The sequence below is a fragment of the Nelumbo nucifera genome, chromosome 1, assembly GCF_055504915.1.
Source record: "Nelumbo nucifera cultivar China Antique chromosome 1, China Antique-T2T, whole genome shotgun sequence".
In the NCBI taxonomy this organism is placed as follows: domain Eukaryota; kingdom Viridiplantae; phylum Streptophyta; class Magnoliopsida; order Proteales; family Nelumbonaceae; genus Nelumbo; species Nelumbo nucifera.
The window spans coordinates 170,401,460-170,419,480 of record NC_142649.1 but is presented as its reverse complement, the minus strand read 5'-3'; the positions used below and the strand labels follow the sequence as shown (position 1 = coordinate 170,419,480).

Below are 18,021 nucleotides of genomic sequence, written 5' to 3'. Positions count from 1 at the left end.
TACCTTCTAAACCAGGTTTTAAAAAAACTAAAAAAATAGGGGAATGAGCCCCGATACAGTCCAATACACTCCTACTGACGTATCCATACTTTGAACTTTGGATAGAACAAGGGAAAGCAAACTGAGATTGTTTGGTCATGTACAAGCACCCATAAGACGTGATCTGTGGGACTAGAGGAACTGGGGCAGACCGAAAAGGACATGTATTAAAGTAGTAAAAAATGATTCAAGGGCTCATAATTGATAATTTAACGAACATGGCACTAAACATAATAGAATGTTGAAACAGGATTCATATAACCAAACCCCATGTAGCTAGGAGCAAAGTTTTTAAAACCAAATTGGACAACAAACCATTCAGGGGTCCGGTTCCCAGGTCGAACAGTCCAACCATTTGAACCGAATGGATGCCCATCTGACTAAAAAAAATAAACAAAAATCACTTTACAGTTCAAACGGTTTGACTGCCTGAATCAGCGGTTTAGTGACCAAATCAATAACTTTTGGCTAAAAAGGCAGTTCTGGGGTAAAACATAACTGGTCATAACTGGTCAGGTGACTGGTTCCTGGTTTTTCCAGCCCAACCATCCCATTCAGTCCGATTTTGAAAACCATGGCTAGGAGTTAGGATGATAATGGTGATACTTTTTGTTCTGTCGTGGAAACAAAAAACACATGATCAAAAACATGTTTTCTGTGATTATTGTTTTTGAGAATCAATTTATTTTCAAACAAGATATTTTTTTATTTATGTTTACGACTCAACAAGAAAAATAATTCACATTGAAGAAAACTCCACAAGTTTGCTTTCTTTTTCTCAACGCTCTCCCATGGCAATGGCAACAGGTGAAAGCTAGGACCAATTTGTTGAGAAGCAAGGAAATTATTACATGCAAACAGTAGAGAATGAAAAGATGTTTATTTGATAATTTGATTCAAGGAGAGAAGATTGATTGGTTAACGTAATTGGCAAGTCTACGATGACTAACTCGTAATAAATCACAAAGCTAGTCTATGAGAGAACTCTAGGTAACAAACTTGTACATATTTCATTGATCAAAAGCCGCAAAGAGAACCTTCAAGCAGTCTCAGTTATAGTACGTACCAACAAGAGCAATCAGTAGAAACACGATGCTGGTCACAAACAAAAGTCATAGAAGGAAACTGGCCAGTTCCTAGCAAATCATACAAACATGGAGACTTGGCTGATGGAAGGAAATCCATTCATCCTCGCTGTTGAATAAGTTCCATGTCAGAAATTTGTTTATTAATCCCTAACATTATGATAACTTGCACCTACAACTCTAGGTAAAGTAGGCCATTACCCAATGTCAGTCCCTGCTATGGGTCTTGCGAGGATAAACTGGGTACAGTCCTCAGACTTGAACCTGTGTTTTCACCCTAGCAAGCCCGAGATTTTACCATTAAAACTCTAGGTAGGCTTCGAAAAACAAAAAGAACTATTAAATTTTATTTGTATACCTCCTGATAAATGGTAACACGTTAACCATCAAATATCATAGATGAGATGAATCAGAAAAGTAATAGCCTGCAAGTTCCAGAGGGATTTAAACGTTACTTGTAATGCTTGCTTTCAAATTATCACTACAGGGTTACAAATATGTCAAATATTGCAGCCTCATATTCCTCACCAAAGAACAGGTCATCTTGGATTGTCTGACATGAACCTGCAACAAAGACAACGGAAAGACATCAACCCTTCAGTTCGAAGGAAGCAGCACCACCTTCAAAGATATGTGGCATAGAATCATTCTATGCCTAGGACCAATCCTACCACTTAAACTCTTTCCGTCTGTTTTTTCTATTTTGGATGTTATACATGTGGCAATGTTATTTGCAAAAATGACAGACAACTGATCAAAATGTTCGTTTCTTCTGCAATATTTTTTTATGCAATTGGAATATTCCTCCTATTAGCAGAAATAAGTCAATAACTAAATTACAAAAGTAACATAGCAGGCAAAACGAACCCCAGACCTTTGATAAGTAACCAAACAGCTACAAAAGCAGACCTGTCAGGGAGTCGATCAAGGTTTTTAAAACCGGACCGGATAGGGAACCATACTGGGGTCTGGTTTTCAGGTCAAACGGTCCGACTGGATGGCCGCTCTGACAAAAAAAAAATTAAAAAACCCAGGTCAGCAGTTCGCTGACCAAATCAACAGTTTTTGGCCAAATAGCGGTTTTGGGGTAAAACGGAACCTGTCAGGTGACCAGTTTCCGGTTTTGAAAACCATGGAGTCAATTATACAAATGCCCTTGCGCAAACAACTACTTAACGTGCAATGGTACATAATGTTCCTGTGGCAAATATCATCACAATATTTTGTAGTATGGGCAAACACAAATAGCCATCTAAAAGGTGAGCACATGGCAACATTAAACATGTACGTTTGAATAATCAAGACATGTGCCGTGTGGACAAAGAAAAATAGCTATCTAGAGTAAAGAGTAAAGGCAAGCACATATCAAAACTTAATCATGTACCTTTATACAAATGCCTTGAAGTACCACTTAAGTCAGATCACAGGCTACACCTGATTTGTAATTAATATATCTACCAAGATCACAGGCTACACCTGATTTGTAATTAATATCTACCAAGGTATAAAACATAAGTTGCCACACGTCCAGGAAAACTGAGTATTTCTAAAAAACCGGATGGATAATGTTCGTTGCAAAGACCATGTATAAGTTTATTCATGGCCAATCAAAATGACTCCCCTACTAAAATAGATGCTACCAATTGGCAACAAACCCAGGGACCCCCACAAAAGGGCCAAAAATTGCTAAGACCCACATCAAACGTTCCAACAACACCCCCACGGAGGAGGCCAGACATGCTAATACTCCACCACACAATTGAGAAAACCCTTCTCCACTGAAACCTGTCTCTCTTCTTCACCGAGAAAACTCCTTTCTCACATAGAATCCAAATTTAAAATCAGTTTACATCTAGAGGAGTAATCCTACCCAAATCTAATTGGCATTCAACCTAGGGAAATAATTCAGAACACTGACAAGGATTAAAATCAACCATGAATTACAAATCATAGATCAAGCTGCCAAATCAGAAAACATTTGATGTTATCATAAACCTTTGTATCAGCTTAGTACACTAACTTGAATACACAAGAACCACTAAAATCCACCTGAATAAAGAACTGGGCCTTCCCATCTGATACTACCATAGAGGCTAATGATAGACAAATTCAAAGTCAGAAACAAAAATCAAATTCTCATTATCAGATCCTTAAATCTCACCTGAAAGCTGTCAACCATAACAATGAGCTATACCAAAGTCAATTCAAGGCAGAGTACACTCTTCAATTACAGCCTTCCAATCCCTCATAACCATCCATGATGAACAAATATCATTATGATTATTTATTTCTCCAGTGCACCTACCCAATCACCACTGCTTTTGATTCAAATCCCCCCACCCCTGCACTAAAAAAATGTCTGAATCATTGTACATGGACTTATCTAATTGGGGTGGAGAAGAATATGCAAGAAAAGCATTTAAGAAACTGGAAGAAGGAAAGAGAAGAATACTTTTCCTTGGGGTGGGGGTCAGTGTCTATTGTTGCTCGAGTTTTGGATGCAGGGAGTTGGAGTTTCAGGACTGTGGGTTGCTAAGACAGATATAGAAGGTGCAAGGTGGACCAAGGGGATTGTTGAGCAGTAGTGGTTACAGACAGATTTGGCCATGTTTTATATACTGTTTATAGAGTATGTTAGAGTTCATTGGGCAACAGGGTATTAATTTTTCTTTTCTTTTATTGCGAGTGCTCCTGTCCTCATTTTACACTAAACAAAGGCATTATTGTAAACACAGCTAATTATACTCAATATAAATGCCCAGCAGTTATATGGGTTTTTCTCTTCTATTGCATTCCAGGTTCTGTTTTCTCCCCTCTTCACTACAATTCTTTGTTCTACTTATTTCATGGTATCAGAGCAAGATCAAGGTAGATCCATCAATATTCTTCCCTTCTTTCTCTTGAACCTCCAATCAAATTTTCTTTTATTGGTCTCTCTCTCTCTCTCTCTCTCTCTCTCTCTCTCTCTTTTCTTCTAAGAACTCCACTTTTCAGTTTTGTAATGGTGATTAGTGATGGCAGTGACCATCACCATTGTTTGTGAGCTGCTTCTGCTGTGAGTGTCACCCTTGATTTGGCTAGACCAAGAGGGGGTGTGGTGATTTCTGGCTTGTGAAGAGTTAAATAAAGGTATTATGATTGCTGCTGCTGTGTGATGATTGTTTGATGCATTCTTTATATGGAAGCTGCTGCTGTAATCTCCTTAAATTTTCAGGTGAGTTCTTGAAGTTGTGTTAAAAATTGGGCATTTCTTCCCATTGTGAGAGACCTTGTTGGATTGTAGATAAATCTAATTTGAGATGTCCTACCAGATCCGTTACATTGAAAAGAGTGAGAAAATATGGATTCCAAGGTTGCTGTTATGGTGTCTCCTGAGTTTCTCCCTATTCAAATGAGTTCCATTAAACTTAAATGGAATTAACTATGCTATTTGGGCAAAGTCCGTTGAGGTTTTCCTTACTGCCAAAGGAAATTAAGTAGTTGACTGATAAGAAACCAGAAAGAAGGCATCTCTACCTACTGATTGGGTGAAACAAGAGCTCAAATTAAAACCTGGTTGTGGAACTCTATGCAACTGAAAATAAGTAGTGGACTGATAATCCTTGATGCATCAAAACATATATGGGAACAGGTGGAAAAGATGTATTCTGGTAATAATAATATTACAAGGATACACAAGATGCATTGTGGTAGTAATAATATTACTAGTTTATCTGACTGATCTGCCCTGGTGGCAGTGATTTAAAAGGCACGTCTAGGTGCACAGGCAAGGTGCATTTTAGGGTATGTGCTTTGCCTAGGTCCTAGGTGCAGCCTTGCGCCTCACCCCAAGCATGTGCCTTTTGAAAATTTGACGCTTTTTTGCTTTTTTCAAATCTAGCAGCTAGGCCAGGGGCTCCGCCCCCGGACCCCTGTTCTGGTTCACTCGCTTTGCTCGCTCACCAAAGCTCCAAGAAACCCCTATTTGGTAATGTTGCCCATTCATTCATCCTAATAATCTTCTTAAAAAGCAATTAAAATTATAAAATCATTATTGATTTTAATCTAATGAATTCCAGTTATTGATAAAAAACAATATAAAATCATTATTTTTGTGTGAGAACTTAGAATTTAAGACCCTAACATGATCTTGTTTGGGCTTGCCTCGAAGGGCGTGGCACAAAGGCGTAGAACCAGGAATGCAATATGTTTTACATCACATTAGAGCTACTTGAAGTAATGCAATTAAGGAAAAAAAGAGATTGTGGGTTTTACATGCTTGAAAATGTTTTATATGCTTGGCTTTATGTTTAAATTTTCATTTGAATACACTTTATATGTAATGTTTATGTATTTTAATTTTAGATAATAGGTTTTTTAAAATATAATTTTATATTTTTTATTAATACCTTTTTTTTTGCATTTTTTTGTATTTTTACGCCTTGCTTCAAAAAGACATGTGCCTTGCCTTATGCCTCAGGCACAAATTGGCCCCTGTGCCTTCTTTTAAAACACTGCTCTTAACTCCCCCAAATAGAAAGCCATAAAATGAATTACAATATAGCCCAAAAATTAGTGTTTCTTCCCACCCCCTGTTTAGCTAAAGCATCAGCCATGGAGTTGGCATCCCTCTTAACCAAATTCAGCTCGACATCCATTCCTTGAATCAAGTATCTAAATTTCCTTTTCTCATTCATGTAATCCCACCGTCCCCCTCTCCTCTTTTTGAAGCCAGCCAATAACCATCTTAGAACCCCCTTCAATTAATACCTTAATAAGGTTAAGCTCATTTGCTCTCTTGGCTCCTTCCATCACAGCAAGGATTTCTGCTCTTAATGAATCCTCAATACCAATGGGAGCAGAGAAAAGAACCACAAATTCGCCATCTTCATCTCCAAAAACACATCCAATACCTGAAGGTCTGGGGTTTCCTTCACTGCTACCATCAAAGTTCAGCTTGATGAAACCATTAGTAGGGGGAGACCAAGTAGGTACAACTAACTCCTTCAATGGCTCAGAATCAGCCACTTCTCTCCACTTCTTCCTCAAATCTACCACAGGAATTCCATCAAAAAGTTTCAAAGTTTTCATCCAATGAATCACCCTACCTGTAATGACTTCAATTAGAGCATCCATACTTCTTTCTTTGCCTTCGAACAGCCTTTGATTTCTCTCTTCCTAAACAGTCCAACAAACTGCAGCCCTTAAACATCTTCATAATGTTTTTCCCCTCTTCTTTTGCCAGCTAACAAAAGTAGGGTGAAACAGCCTTTGAACATTTGGGGTGGGGGGTGGGGGATCCACCTCCACTCAAACAAGGAAGAAGACCATTCCCAAACTGACTGTGTAAGGGGACAGGATATTAACAAGTGATGAATGGACAAGCAACAATTAGGTCTTTTCCTTTGAAGAAGCTCACAAATATTAATTCTATCCAAAAAAAATTCCGTACAGAAACCCCTAATCTTATGTGGAACAGGCTTACCCCAAACCTCTTTCGTCGGAAAAGGTTGGCCCCCAATGTCACATGGATTCAATAATGATAAAAGGAAAGAAGTGAAGATGCCTGGTGGGGAGAGAGTCCAGACCGAACAATCATTGCGAGAGGGATCTAAATAAACATTCTCAAGGTTTTGAATCAACACCAATGCCCTGTCAATCTCAGTCATGGAGACCTCATCTAAGGCCAAGGTCCCATACAAAACTAGAGATGGAATTAGAAGGAGATAAAAAAGGAAGCAATAGGTTCATCCCTATGATTGGAGATTGCATAAACAGAAGGGTATAACTCTTTGAGGGAGGTTTACCCAACCAAACATGCTCCCAAAATTTGACAAAATTACTGGAGAAAGGGTTATACCTAATGTGGTTGAGGAATAAAAGCAAGATAGCATGGATAGACTTCCAAGGAGAAGCTCTTGTAGCCCTAGCCAACAACAGACCAGCATCCCAACCATCAGCCGCAAGACCATGAATACTGACAATCACCTCAGCCCACAGCTTGTCCTTCTCAATAGGAATCTCCATAACCACTTAGCCAATAAAGCCCTATTTCCTTCTTGAATATTCGCCACACCAAGCCCACCAAACCTCTTGCTTCTTCTGACAATTTCCTAGCAAACTCTATGCTCTTTCTTCTCTTCCCCTGGCTCCCACAAAAGGTCTCTCATCAACTTCTCAAGCTTCTTACTAACCTCAATAAGAATTCTGAAAACAGACATGAGATAAATTGGCAAGTTGGCAAGAGTGAACTTAATAAGGGTGATCCTACCCCCCACATCTAATTGGACCCTTTAAATTGCCTTTTTACATGGTGATCTTTATAAAAAGGTCTATATGGAGCAACCACCAAGGCTTGTTGTTCAGAAGGAGCCTAGTAGATTGGTGTGTCATTTTAAAAAGGCTTTGTGTGGACTAAAGCAACCCCCATGAGTGTGGTTTGGTAAATTTAGTGAAGTAGTTCTGATGTTGGGTTAAAATGATAACAATCTAAAATCATTCATTTTTCTATCGTGCATCAAAACATGGATATATTGTTCTAGTTGTACATGTGGATGATATTGTAATTATAGGAACTAGGAAATGATGAAAAGGGTATTGGAGAATTGAAGACTTCCTTGTAGAATCAATTCCACACTAAGGATCTCAATAAGTTGTGGCATTCCTTGGGTATTGACCATTGAGGTTACTCGCTCTAAAACTGAGATATTTATGCCTATCACAGAGGAAGTATGTGCTAGATTTGTTGGAGGAACAGGGATGTTAAGGGCCAAGGCTACTACATCACCTATGGATCCTAATACTAGGATTACTCCAGATCAAGGGAGCTAATTGATGATCTAGGCAAGTACAAGAGATTGGTTGGCAAGCTATACTACATCACTACTACACACCCAAAAGTCACCTGAGAGAAGAGAACTCAAAAACAAATCAACTCCTTACAACCAAACCCCAGAACAGGAATTAAAACTAAACAGCCCAACAGACTTAATGGACAGCCCCACCACCAAGACATAACTAAACCCCACAACATAAGATATTCAGAAACCTCCTAACTTCTCTTCAGAACTTTTTTGGATTTCTTGACCTTTATTAATCCTTTCCAATTCCAATTCCTCTCAAAATATTCAAAATCCTTCTGTCCGCTAACTTGTTCTGCTGCAGCCCCCACCAATCCAAATGATTTGATTTGATTATATTTTATTTTTGAAACTCCTCTGTTAGTCTGCTTCTAAGTTGAAACCTTCTGATTCCTTAATGAAATTATCCCATTTCCTTTCTCTCTCCTCCAACTCCAACTATCTATACACCCTCTTGCAAACTTTTCACCCCCAAGAAAGATAGCCCCAGGATCTTACTTGCTTCCACCTCTATATTCAGTTATTCACTACTTCCTCTGGACCAATCTATTCTCTACATGCCCATATATCTCATTTGCAGTTAGTGTGGTTAGCCAATTCATGGAATTTCTTAGAGTTCCACATTCAGAGGTAATCTATAGGATATTGTATATCTAAAGGGATCTCTAGAAGGTGAACCAACATATAGAGATCATAAGCATCTACCTACAGACTAGGGTGGTTCTATTAGACAATTATGCCCTTAGCTCCAATCAAATTGATGTACTTATTGGCAATTATTGTAAATGAATAAAGTGCATAATTGATTCAAGTTATTTTGGTGTGTTTCTGTGTAATACCCTTAAACAGGACACTAATGAGACTCGTGTTAATTTAGAATCTTCACAGCCGTTGAATAAACCTGGGAAGGTTTATCTTGCCAAGGTTGACACTAACGTGCTGCCAAGAAGGTTGGAGTGACTGGTCTCAAGTGACCAGGGTAAGACCCAAAGCACATGTAGTGTGGGTTTTCTTGAAACCCTGAACCAAACCAAATTCCAGTATTGCCCTGGACCTTGGAGACAGATGGGCAAAACTGGAATGTTACACCTGACCCCTAGACTCGATAATGGTACTACACTAGGTGCCGGATTGGGCTGTCCCAATCAGTGAGATCCTTAACCGGGTCAAAACCTGGGTATGTTGGGATAGTTCGATAATTCACCTGAGTGGGTGATCATAGTGATAGGATCAGCCCCTTTATCAAACAAAGTGATTGATCAGGAAATGCACTCTCTCTGATGGAAACCTAAAACTGCCGGCAATTAATTTCAAACTTATTGAGGTTTGTTTTGCAAAATATATTTATATAGAGATATATATATATATTATGGTTTCACAAAATGTTTGCAAAAGGTTTTAATTCACAGGATCCATGTGAGTAGAGAGTGCAACACTGTACCTTGCAGCTGAGGGAGAAGTCCTCTCTTGTCGGGCAGTGTTTGATTATTATGGACTGAGAGGTTAAGTGTAAGACCATTGAGGATTATACCTAATGGGCTAATCTTGCATCTGCGGGCCTTCATAAGGTGGCTGGACCCAAGGACCATTTAGTGTAAATGTTGGGCCCATTAAGAGCCCATACAAATGGACTCAGGGGTTCACTGTGTTCTGCAATGTATTTGGCCAGGCCTTGTAACAAAGGTTGGGTTGAACCCATGTGACTGATGTGTAGATCAATGCTAGGGTCCCACACCATATAAAGAGAGCTAAACTAGCCAACATTTAAAGGGTAAAGTGAGCACAACGACTCAATGGGCCTATGGCCCATTTTGAACTGGGCTTAAGTGATTTAATTAAATGGGCGAATTTGGGTTTACAACCTTATTAGGATTAGCAATTGGATAAGATAACTTGAGAGTCTAGATCCAAATATCATATTTGGATCAAGAAATTCATTCCTAATTGGATTGGAAAGTTGATCCAGAGAAGATTATAAATAAGGGGGCGAATTCCACAGAAAGATCATTTATTCTCTACAATCTTTTTCTTCCTCTGCTCTTGCCGTCCTACCTAGTTTGTTCTCCACCTCTTGGAGTGATTAAGAACTGTTCTTGATAGTGTTTCTTGGTGAAGAAACAATCTAAAGTCGTGCTCATACAACCCTACACGATTCTTGCTAAAGAATCACAAGTTCTTGCTGAAGAACCCTTCTTGCTGATCCTGCCTCAACATTCGCTGTGTCATCTTCAATGGAGGCGAATTTGGTAACCTCTTTGGGCGTGAACGTTGGGAGTTTTACATTGATTCCGTATCAGGTACTACCCTTTCCCCAATCTTGGTTTCAGATTTGGTCCGGTTTGTTTCAAGAACGAACCTTGAAAAATGCAGTTTTTTTTTTAATCAGGGAATAGGATTCCCGAATGGGAGAAAAAAATTTTTGAAATTTCGCCCAGTCACCCTGCATGGTTCGGCCATCCATATGATGAATCTCCCATCCCTTCAGGTTCACCATCTGTTTGGAGATGTACAATAGGACATTGCATTTTTTCTTAGAGAAACCTAGTCTCTTGGAAAAGTAAGAAATAAAATGTCATGGCTGAGTCTAGTTAAGCTGAATACGAGCTATGAGACAAACCACTTGTGAAGTGATGTAGATTAAACATGCCAAGAGATAGGGTTCTCACTAAAACGTCCAATGAATAAACACTATGATTATCAAGCTGCTATACACATTGCATCAAATCTTGTGTTAATTAAAGAACTGAAGATATTGAAGTAGAATGTCCCTTTGTTCATGAGAAGGTGCAAGATGGAGATGTTGTAATTCCTTATGTTAAATCAGAGGATCAACTGCAGATCTTTTCACTAAAGAATTGTACAAAGCAAGGATGGATTTTATCACAACCAAGCTGGGGTTAAATGATACACATTCCCTAACTTGAGGGAGGAGTAGTAGTTATAGACAGATTTGGGCATGTTTTGTATACTGTTTATATGGTATATTAGAGTTCATTCGGTGGCAAGATATTAGAGTTCATTCATTGGTAGGATAGTAGTATCTTTTCTATTCTTTTATTATGAGTGTTCCTGTCCTTATTTTTTACTAAACAGGGGCATTATTGTAAACCTAGATAATTATACTTAATATAAATATTGAGCCAACCTGTTAGGAGAGGTTAATTGCTTTCAGTTTTTCACCCTTCTTTTCTGTTACATTCAAGATTCTGTCTTTTCCCCTCTCTACTACAATTCTTTCTACTTATTTCAGGGAGGAAGGGGAGAATTCTCTGGTGAAGGAGAATTGTTTGTTGTTATTTGTGTTCTAGTTAATGGAGGTTTTGCTAATCATTAGCGGGCCAAGTTTTCTACAGGGTTTTGATTTAGAACGGGGCTGTAGATTTTAGTCGTTTTGGTTGGCACTTGTCGAAGGAAAGTATTGTTGGATTGTTATTATAGTAGTTGCCTCGTTTTTCCGGTAGAAAAATGGGCTACACAACAGGGGTAGATCTCCCCAAATTGTAGACTTCCCAACCCTGGTGAAGGCAGGACAAAATCCCATGTCTCTGTTACACCAGCTAGAGACTTTAGCAGCAAGCTAACTGGCACATTCATTGTAGTTGCCTCTCGGTACCTCTTTTTTATTGTTGCCTTATCTTCTACCATTCTTATTTTATTGAAATTTTCTTTTATTATCAAAAAATGATTGTTTGTCTACCAATGTAAGAAAATGATTGCCCATCACTCTCATGCTTGTTTCCCCTCCTTCCTGCAAGACCTATGAACTAAATTTTCTTTTTTTCTTTTTCCTTTGAGATGGAATTCATACTTTTAGAAAGCATCAAAACCCTGACCATAAGACATTGCACCATTTGAACACCTCCGTCCCACACTTTGGATTCCATTCCATTCTCATCCTTTACAATGGTATTGCATGGCACGTTTTGACATAGAAAATGCCACAATTAAAATGCCAATTAGGGGAACCTGGATAAGCTCTAACCCCCTTCCCCTCTTTCTTCCCCTAGAGTTTGTCAATGATCATAATCCAAATCAAGACCAGAAGCAATAAATCATTGTTTTAAAGAACACCAGAGACGTGCCTACAAGCAAGTCACTAAGAAAATGCCCGGAGGCACTGAAGCACAGCATAGAGGCATAGATAGGACCAGGTTTTGCCTTTGAACCCTCCCAGCTCCCAAAGAAAGTTTCTAAGAATTAAATAAATAACATTAGTATACCTTTTACTTAATATAATAAATATATTAGAATACTAAAATATGAATGTCCAAAATGGTCAAGTAATTAGAAATCAAAAAATAGTTGAAGCAATTGCCTTTAGAACACCTCCTTTTGATGTAGCTTTTGATTTTTTTTTTTTTGATAATTGATGTAGCTTTTGAAATTTGGAACTCCATCTCCCACTTCCTAGCACTAAGATTTCAACTACTATTAATTGGGAAAAGTAGCAGCTTTCTATGGAGGTGATCCTATCCTGTTTCTTCATTGAAAAGGAAACAAAACCAAGGAGTTCACATAAACACGTGTATGAGAGAGAGGGAGAGAGAGAATATGAACAACGCTTTTTAATTTAAATTCTACATATACTACTACAGTTTTGATGCATTCTCCTTAAAATGTGTAAAAAAGCTTAATAATTATTTGGCAAGAACATTAAAGTACATGGTAAAACGTACATGAGGATCATGCATCAGCACCCTCGGAGCCTTTTGCTGCAAAAGGATCATGGGTAGGACCAACATCCTGCCCAATATGGCGTTGAACCAACCGCTGCAAATCAGCCATAACCTTGTGCTCACGTTTCGACTTCTCCTCATAGTTAAACATTGCCAATGCCCGCTTGTCCTCAGCACTGTACACCTGGTTTTCTTTTCTAATACGGATGGCATTCATTCTCTGATGCCTACTACCACTCATCACATAGCCAAGGCTTTCAAACTTCTGAATTTCTTCAGCCGAAAGCCCCACCTCTCCTCTTCGAGGAATACGCTTTCCTTGCTGCACGTATTGAGCAATAGCATCACCTTCACCTGGCCTGAGAGCCCCTCCATAGCTAATATGACCTTCAGCTTTTGGAAGCGGCACAGGTCCCACAAACAGCTCATTATCCAGAGTAGGTTTCTTATGCGCCTCAATCATCTCTTTGAACTTGAGGACCTCAGCATTAATTTCAGTCTTCTTTGAGTCATCTGCCTTCACAATGCCTTTTTCTTCAGCATCTGAGTCAGAATTCTCGGTGTAACTCTCACTGTCCGATTCAGACCTTCTCCTCCTCCTTTTTGTACGAGAAGGCTTGACGTGTCCCCTCTTCTTGGATCTCGTGTGATCATCAGAGGCCCTGCTCGAATCAGATTCCTCACTTCCACTATCCTCACTCAAGCTTTCATCAGATTCATTGTCCCTACTCTTCCTCCTTCTTCCTCGCTTTCTGCTACGCCTGCTGCTCTTCTTCCCTCGCCTACTCTTCCCTCTTCCTGACTTCTTCCTATCTCTACTATCTTCATCAGTGGAATATTCAGAGCCCTCAGAGTTGCTCATGTCATCATCTGATTCCGTATCAGTAGCCGATTTCCTACTTCTACGCCTCCTAGAACTTGAAGATTTACCCTTCCGCCGACCACTCTTTCCTCTCCCCTTATTTCTCTTCGGCTTCGAGACATCAGTGTCTGGCCCTGGATCCGGTTCCGTACCCGATGAACCACTATCAGATTCTTCAGATTCAGAAACCCTACCACGGCCAATTCCATTATCACGATCTCCATCTCTATTTTTACCATCACCCGTAATCTTATCTGCCGCTTCCTTCACTTCATCCAGCGGCTCCTCCGACTGCTCCCTCTCACTCCAAGGAGGACTAGGGGTTACATTCCAAATACAATTCTTCATATTCTTTCTTAATTTCTGACGCTTCAGCCTCCGATACTCTTCGTAGCTTAATCCCTTCAATTCCTCGTCGGAATCCGACTCTGGAACCCGTCCGTTCCTGAAATCCCTATCGAGAAATGATGCACCGCGATCCTTCCGGTCGTAACGGTCGAGTCGTCGACCTTCGGGGGACGTGTTACCAGACCTAGGGCTTCTCCTAGGGTTTACGTGACCGTTGGATTCTGCTCGATCACGGCGACGATCTGATTCATAACGAGATCTTCCGTAACCGTTAACCGGACTACGACTACCGCTACGGCCACGACGATCGTCGGAGGAGTATCGAGGAGATAAAGACCTAACTGAATCAGGAGAGTAGCGATCGTTTTCCAGGTCGGCGCGACGTCGCCCTTCTGGAATTTCCACCCTTGAGGATAACCTTGAGTCCCGCCTTCGCGGGATGTCGTCGTTGTCCGACTCTCTGCCTCTACCCATCTGTGGATTTAGGGATGAATGGCAGCGCGAAGTTAGTCGGTTGCTCTTAAATATGGAACGCGGGGGGTGTCGAAGGATCGGTTTTCTGACCGGACCACCATACCTAGACCCGAACACCACTATATAACTAGGGATGATCATGAGCCGGGCCCGGTCCGGGTTTTGCTAGGATATGGTATAGGGCTGTCTAGGCCCAACCCGGACTGCACCTGAGTTTAATAATATATGTCCGGGTCTGGGATTGGGTTGGGCCAGGCCAGACGTGCGGGAGTACCCACATGGACATCACAATTCGACTCTCAACTTTGAATGATGCTTGGGCTTGCGCTTAGGGCCCTAACTAAGGTAAAATATTAAATGAAGATTCAACTTTCAATTATAAACATCTATTCTATATTTATTTTTAAAAGATATAGCATATAAACATCTTATTTATTTTGGATAAAATATAAATTTTATTCTGACAATCATAAAAATCTTTCCTAAAGTTTTACTTTTAACAAAAATCTTTCTTAAATTTTTGGAAAATTCAACACAAATCTCCCTTATACAAAAAACATTTGACCAATATATTATTTTTTTAAAATACCTATTTTACTCTTTCAAATATATTTTTACTGTTTGAAAATTGACTAACACTATTCCTATTCCTATCCATTAATGCTCCGTTGCAATTTGTGCATATGTGACTTCATGTTAACATCCATTAATTGAATAGTTCTACCCTCGTCCCCTCATACTTGAACCCCCACTCTCTCCATTCTTAGACATCCCCCTGCCTCACTCTTTGGTTTCTCCCTTCTTCGGCCTGCCGGAGAATCTACCGTTTGCCGCAGCTGTGACGTAGGTCGAGTTCGAGAGTTTGAAGATGATGCTGAACAATAATCCAAAATGCAAAAAATAAATAAGGAAAGGGGTGGAAAAAAAGATCGGAAAGATGAGGGAGAGAGGGGAAGAGAGAGAGGTATTGAAAGTGAGAGCGAGAAGGCATATTGCCCGTGTTCAGATCCGCCATTGTAGCGGCGGCGGCGATGACCCCCTTCAAACGAAAACAGAGGAGCGCTGCTGCAACTTCCGCTCCACTCCGCTGCAACTTCCGTCTGAAACCGGTCTGCAACCTGTAACTTCCGCTCCGTTGCAACTTTCATCTTAGACGTATGAAGCTCGGAGAATGAAATAGTCGTCGTCGGACGGCCGAGGCAATAATGGAAACCAACATTGGTACCCTTTCGTTCTCCGAGGACGAACCCAGCAAGATCAATGCCATTACTGAACCCCTTCGTTCTCCGAGTCGGTGGAGACCCACAGAAAAATGGTGGCAACAAATGCTATTCCGGAGTCATCGATAGAATATCCAGGGCCTATGGATCCAAAGCCTATTCCTAGTCCAGGTCCGTGATCGAAGTCAGAGCCTATTCCTTTTCCATTTACAGACCAAGGATGCTGAAGGGGAAAAGGAGATTCAACGAATGCTTGACGCTGCTATCTATCTATCATATTCAGAGTTAGCACGAGCTATTTGGTATCCCCAATAGCTGCTCTTAATAAAAACGAAAAGAGTTTGATCTGCGTAGACTTTAGAGAACTTAACAAAGAAAGTGACAAAGAAGGCCTTCCCGTTGCCGTTCCAAGATGTGATAGCTTAGGTTTACTTACCACTATGAATCATACGCTTCGCTTGCTGCTTTTCAGCCTACTCTTGCCCCTCCGCTTGCTGGATGGATTTGAGTAAGTGCCAGTAGTCTCGCCTTCCTTTCTGAGTGTATAAGAGCAAGTCTCCGTGAGATCACTAAGAGCCACTGATTTCAGCATTTCTTTTCCTTTTTTCTTATTTTATTTTGAAAATTTGAAGAAGAATAAAGAGTAAAATAGTCTTTTCGCCTTCACAAGAATTTGTATGTATCACTTTGGGTTCTAAGGTCGAGTCCTCGACTCGGACGACATGAAACCAGCAAAAAGTAACAGCAGCTCCGGTGGCTGGAGATGAAAGAGCCGTCTCTCCTGGTCAAGGTTTCGGATGAAGAAACCCGGCGCCACCAAAACCGTCCCCATCGATGCTCCTTACCATGACGAAGCAACCGACATTAAAGATGTCGTAGACCGGCGGTATCGAACGGTGGATGAGTCAAATCAAAGACTCAGCGAGGTACAACTTTGCCTTCATGGGCTTGCACACCGTCTCCATGCCATGAATTTGAAATCGACGGTAAATGTGAAAACCTCGTTTTCATAGTTGGCCAGATGGTTGACACGTTTGAATCGCTGAGCAGCCAAAACTTCCTAATGAACGTCTGGCCATCGTAAAGAATGTAATAGCTTGACGAATATTGACCTTTGGCCTTTGCAGAGACATGTCTCCTCTTCCCGCAAAGGGACTGTAAGGGGAGAAGAGTATCAAAGAGAATCAAAGCTTCGCTAGGATACGTTACCGTGACGGTCTCTCAAGACAAGATTCCCCGAGTTGAGGAGCTCGGCTTTGAATCCGTTGCTAGTGTTGTTGGTGGACCAGACGATAGAGCCATGAGAACCATAGTGTCATCCTTGTGCAAAAAAAAAAATTCTGGAGCATCGGCCGTTGACGGGTTTGTGCCAATAGGGTAAAATCCATAGGTGAACCATTTGTCTGGAGAGGTAAGGAAATCCGAGGCATAACCTTCAACTGACAAAGAGGATCCTCTGTTCAGGGAATCCTGAGGTGTTGAAGTTGCAAAAGCGGAGAAGAGGAGGAAAACAAGAAGAGAAGAAAAGGGATAAACAGAGAACGACGAATCAGGTTTCTCATGCCTGAAGTAGGAATGACCAATTTAAGTCTGTTGAATAGATTGTGGCATTTCCAATCTAATCTGAGCATAGATGTAGAGTTGGGGTGGAGGTGGTCACCTCTAGGCGGAACTCGAAACTAAAAACCATTTTGGTTTTGTAAGCAGTTGTCTTGGACCTCACCCTTCCCCAGGCTACCACATTGAGAAGCACAGAAAAAATTTTAGAAACAATGAAGCGTGGGTGCAGTTCTATTGCGGAGATGGTTTTCATCGTAGAGGCGAGTTTCTATTGATGTTCACAAAATTGACAACGTGCGCATCTTTACATTTTGCTATTACTGAGGAAGCGGTCAAATTCGCAAAAAGGAACAACAGCTCTGTTAATCCAAGAAAAAGATAATAGAGAAAAGAAAAATGTGAATGAGCTAAGGCAACCTAAATTTCTTAAACATCGAAACATTAACTTGTTGTATAATAGCAAAATTCAACACTCCATAAAATTTAACTCCACCTAACACTCGCAACGTTTCAAAACTTCCAACACTCTTGCATAACATACACCAGATCACCCCTCTTAAGTTGGCATCAATACCCCTTTTCACCATTCCCAACCATACAAAAAAAAGTAAAAATTTATGAGGTGGGGGCACATGAAGTTTCCCTTATGTTGAGAGGGAATTTGACCCTCCGGTGACATCATGCCACATGGCACATTCAACCGTTGCTTAACACCTTTGCGCCACATAAGGCAATAACCTGCCTTTGTTTAGATGATAGAGTCCACCTTGGAACTACCTCAATGCACCTCGGATACATCATGCACGCCATAAGAGCATATAATTGCCACCTCGGCAAGGCCGATCTGTAGGCACTTCGGCATAAGGGGTGACATCTCGTTAAGGTCTCAAATTGCGCACGGTCACCTATAACTATGTA

General features: G+C 40.5%; 1 protein-coding gene across 2 annotated transcripts; it reads right to left on the bottom strand.

The window, feature by feature from the left end:
• Nucleotides 1–1,444: 1,444 nt before the first annotated feature.
• Nucleotides 1,445–14,419, bottom strand: LOC104596518 (uncharacterized). Of its 2 annotated transcripts, XM_088895214.1 has the most exons (3): nucleotides 12,640–14,419; nucleotides 1,653–1,688; nucleotides 1,445–1,549 (listed from the first exon to the last, which is right to left on the bottom strand). In XM_088895214.1, exon 1 carries the CDS (start codon nucleotides 14,321–14,323, stop codon nucleotides 12,647–12,649), a length of 1,677 nt encoding a protein of 558 aa, XP_088751340.1. In that variant the 5' UTR covers nucleotides 14,324–14,419; the 3' UTR covers nucleotides 1,445–1,549; nucleotides 1,653–1,688; nucleotides 12,640–12,646. The 2 variants fall into 2 exon arrangements, with proteins under 2 accessions (XP_088751340.1, XP_010256016.1); XM_010257714.3 differs by having other exon boundaries at nucleotides 1,445–1,688.
• Between the last annotated feature and the right edge of the window lie 3,602 nt (nucleotides 14,420–18,021).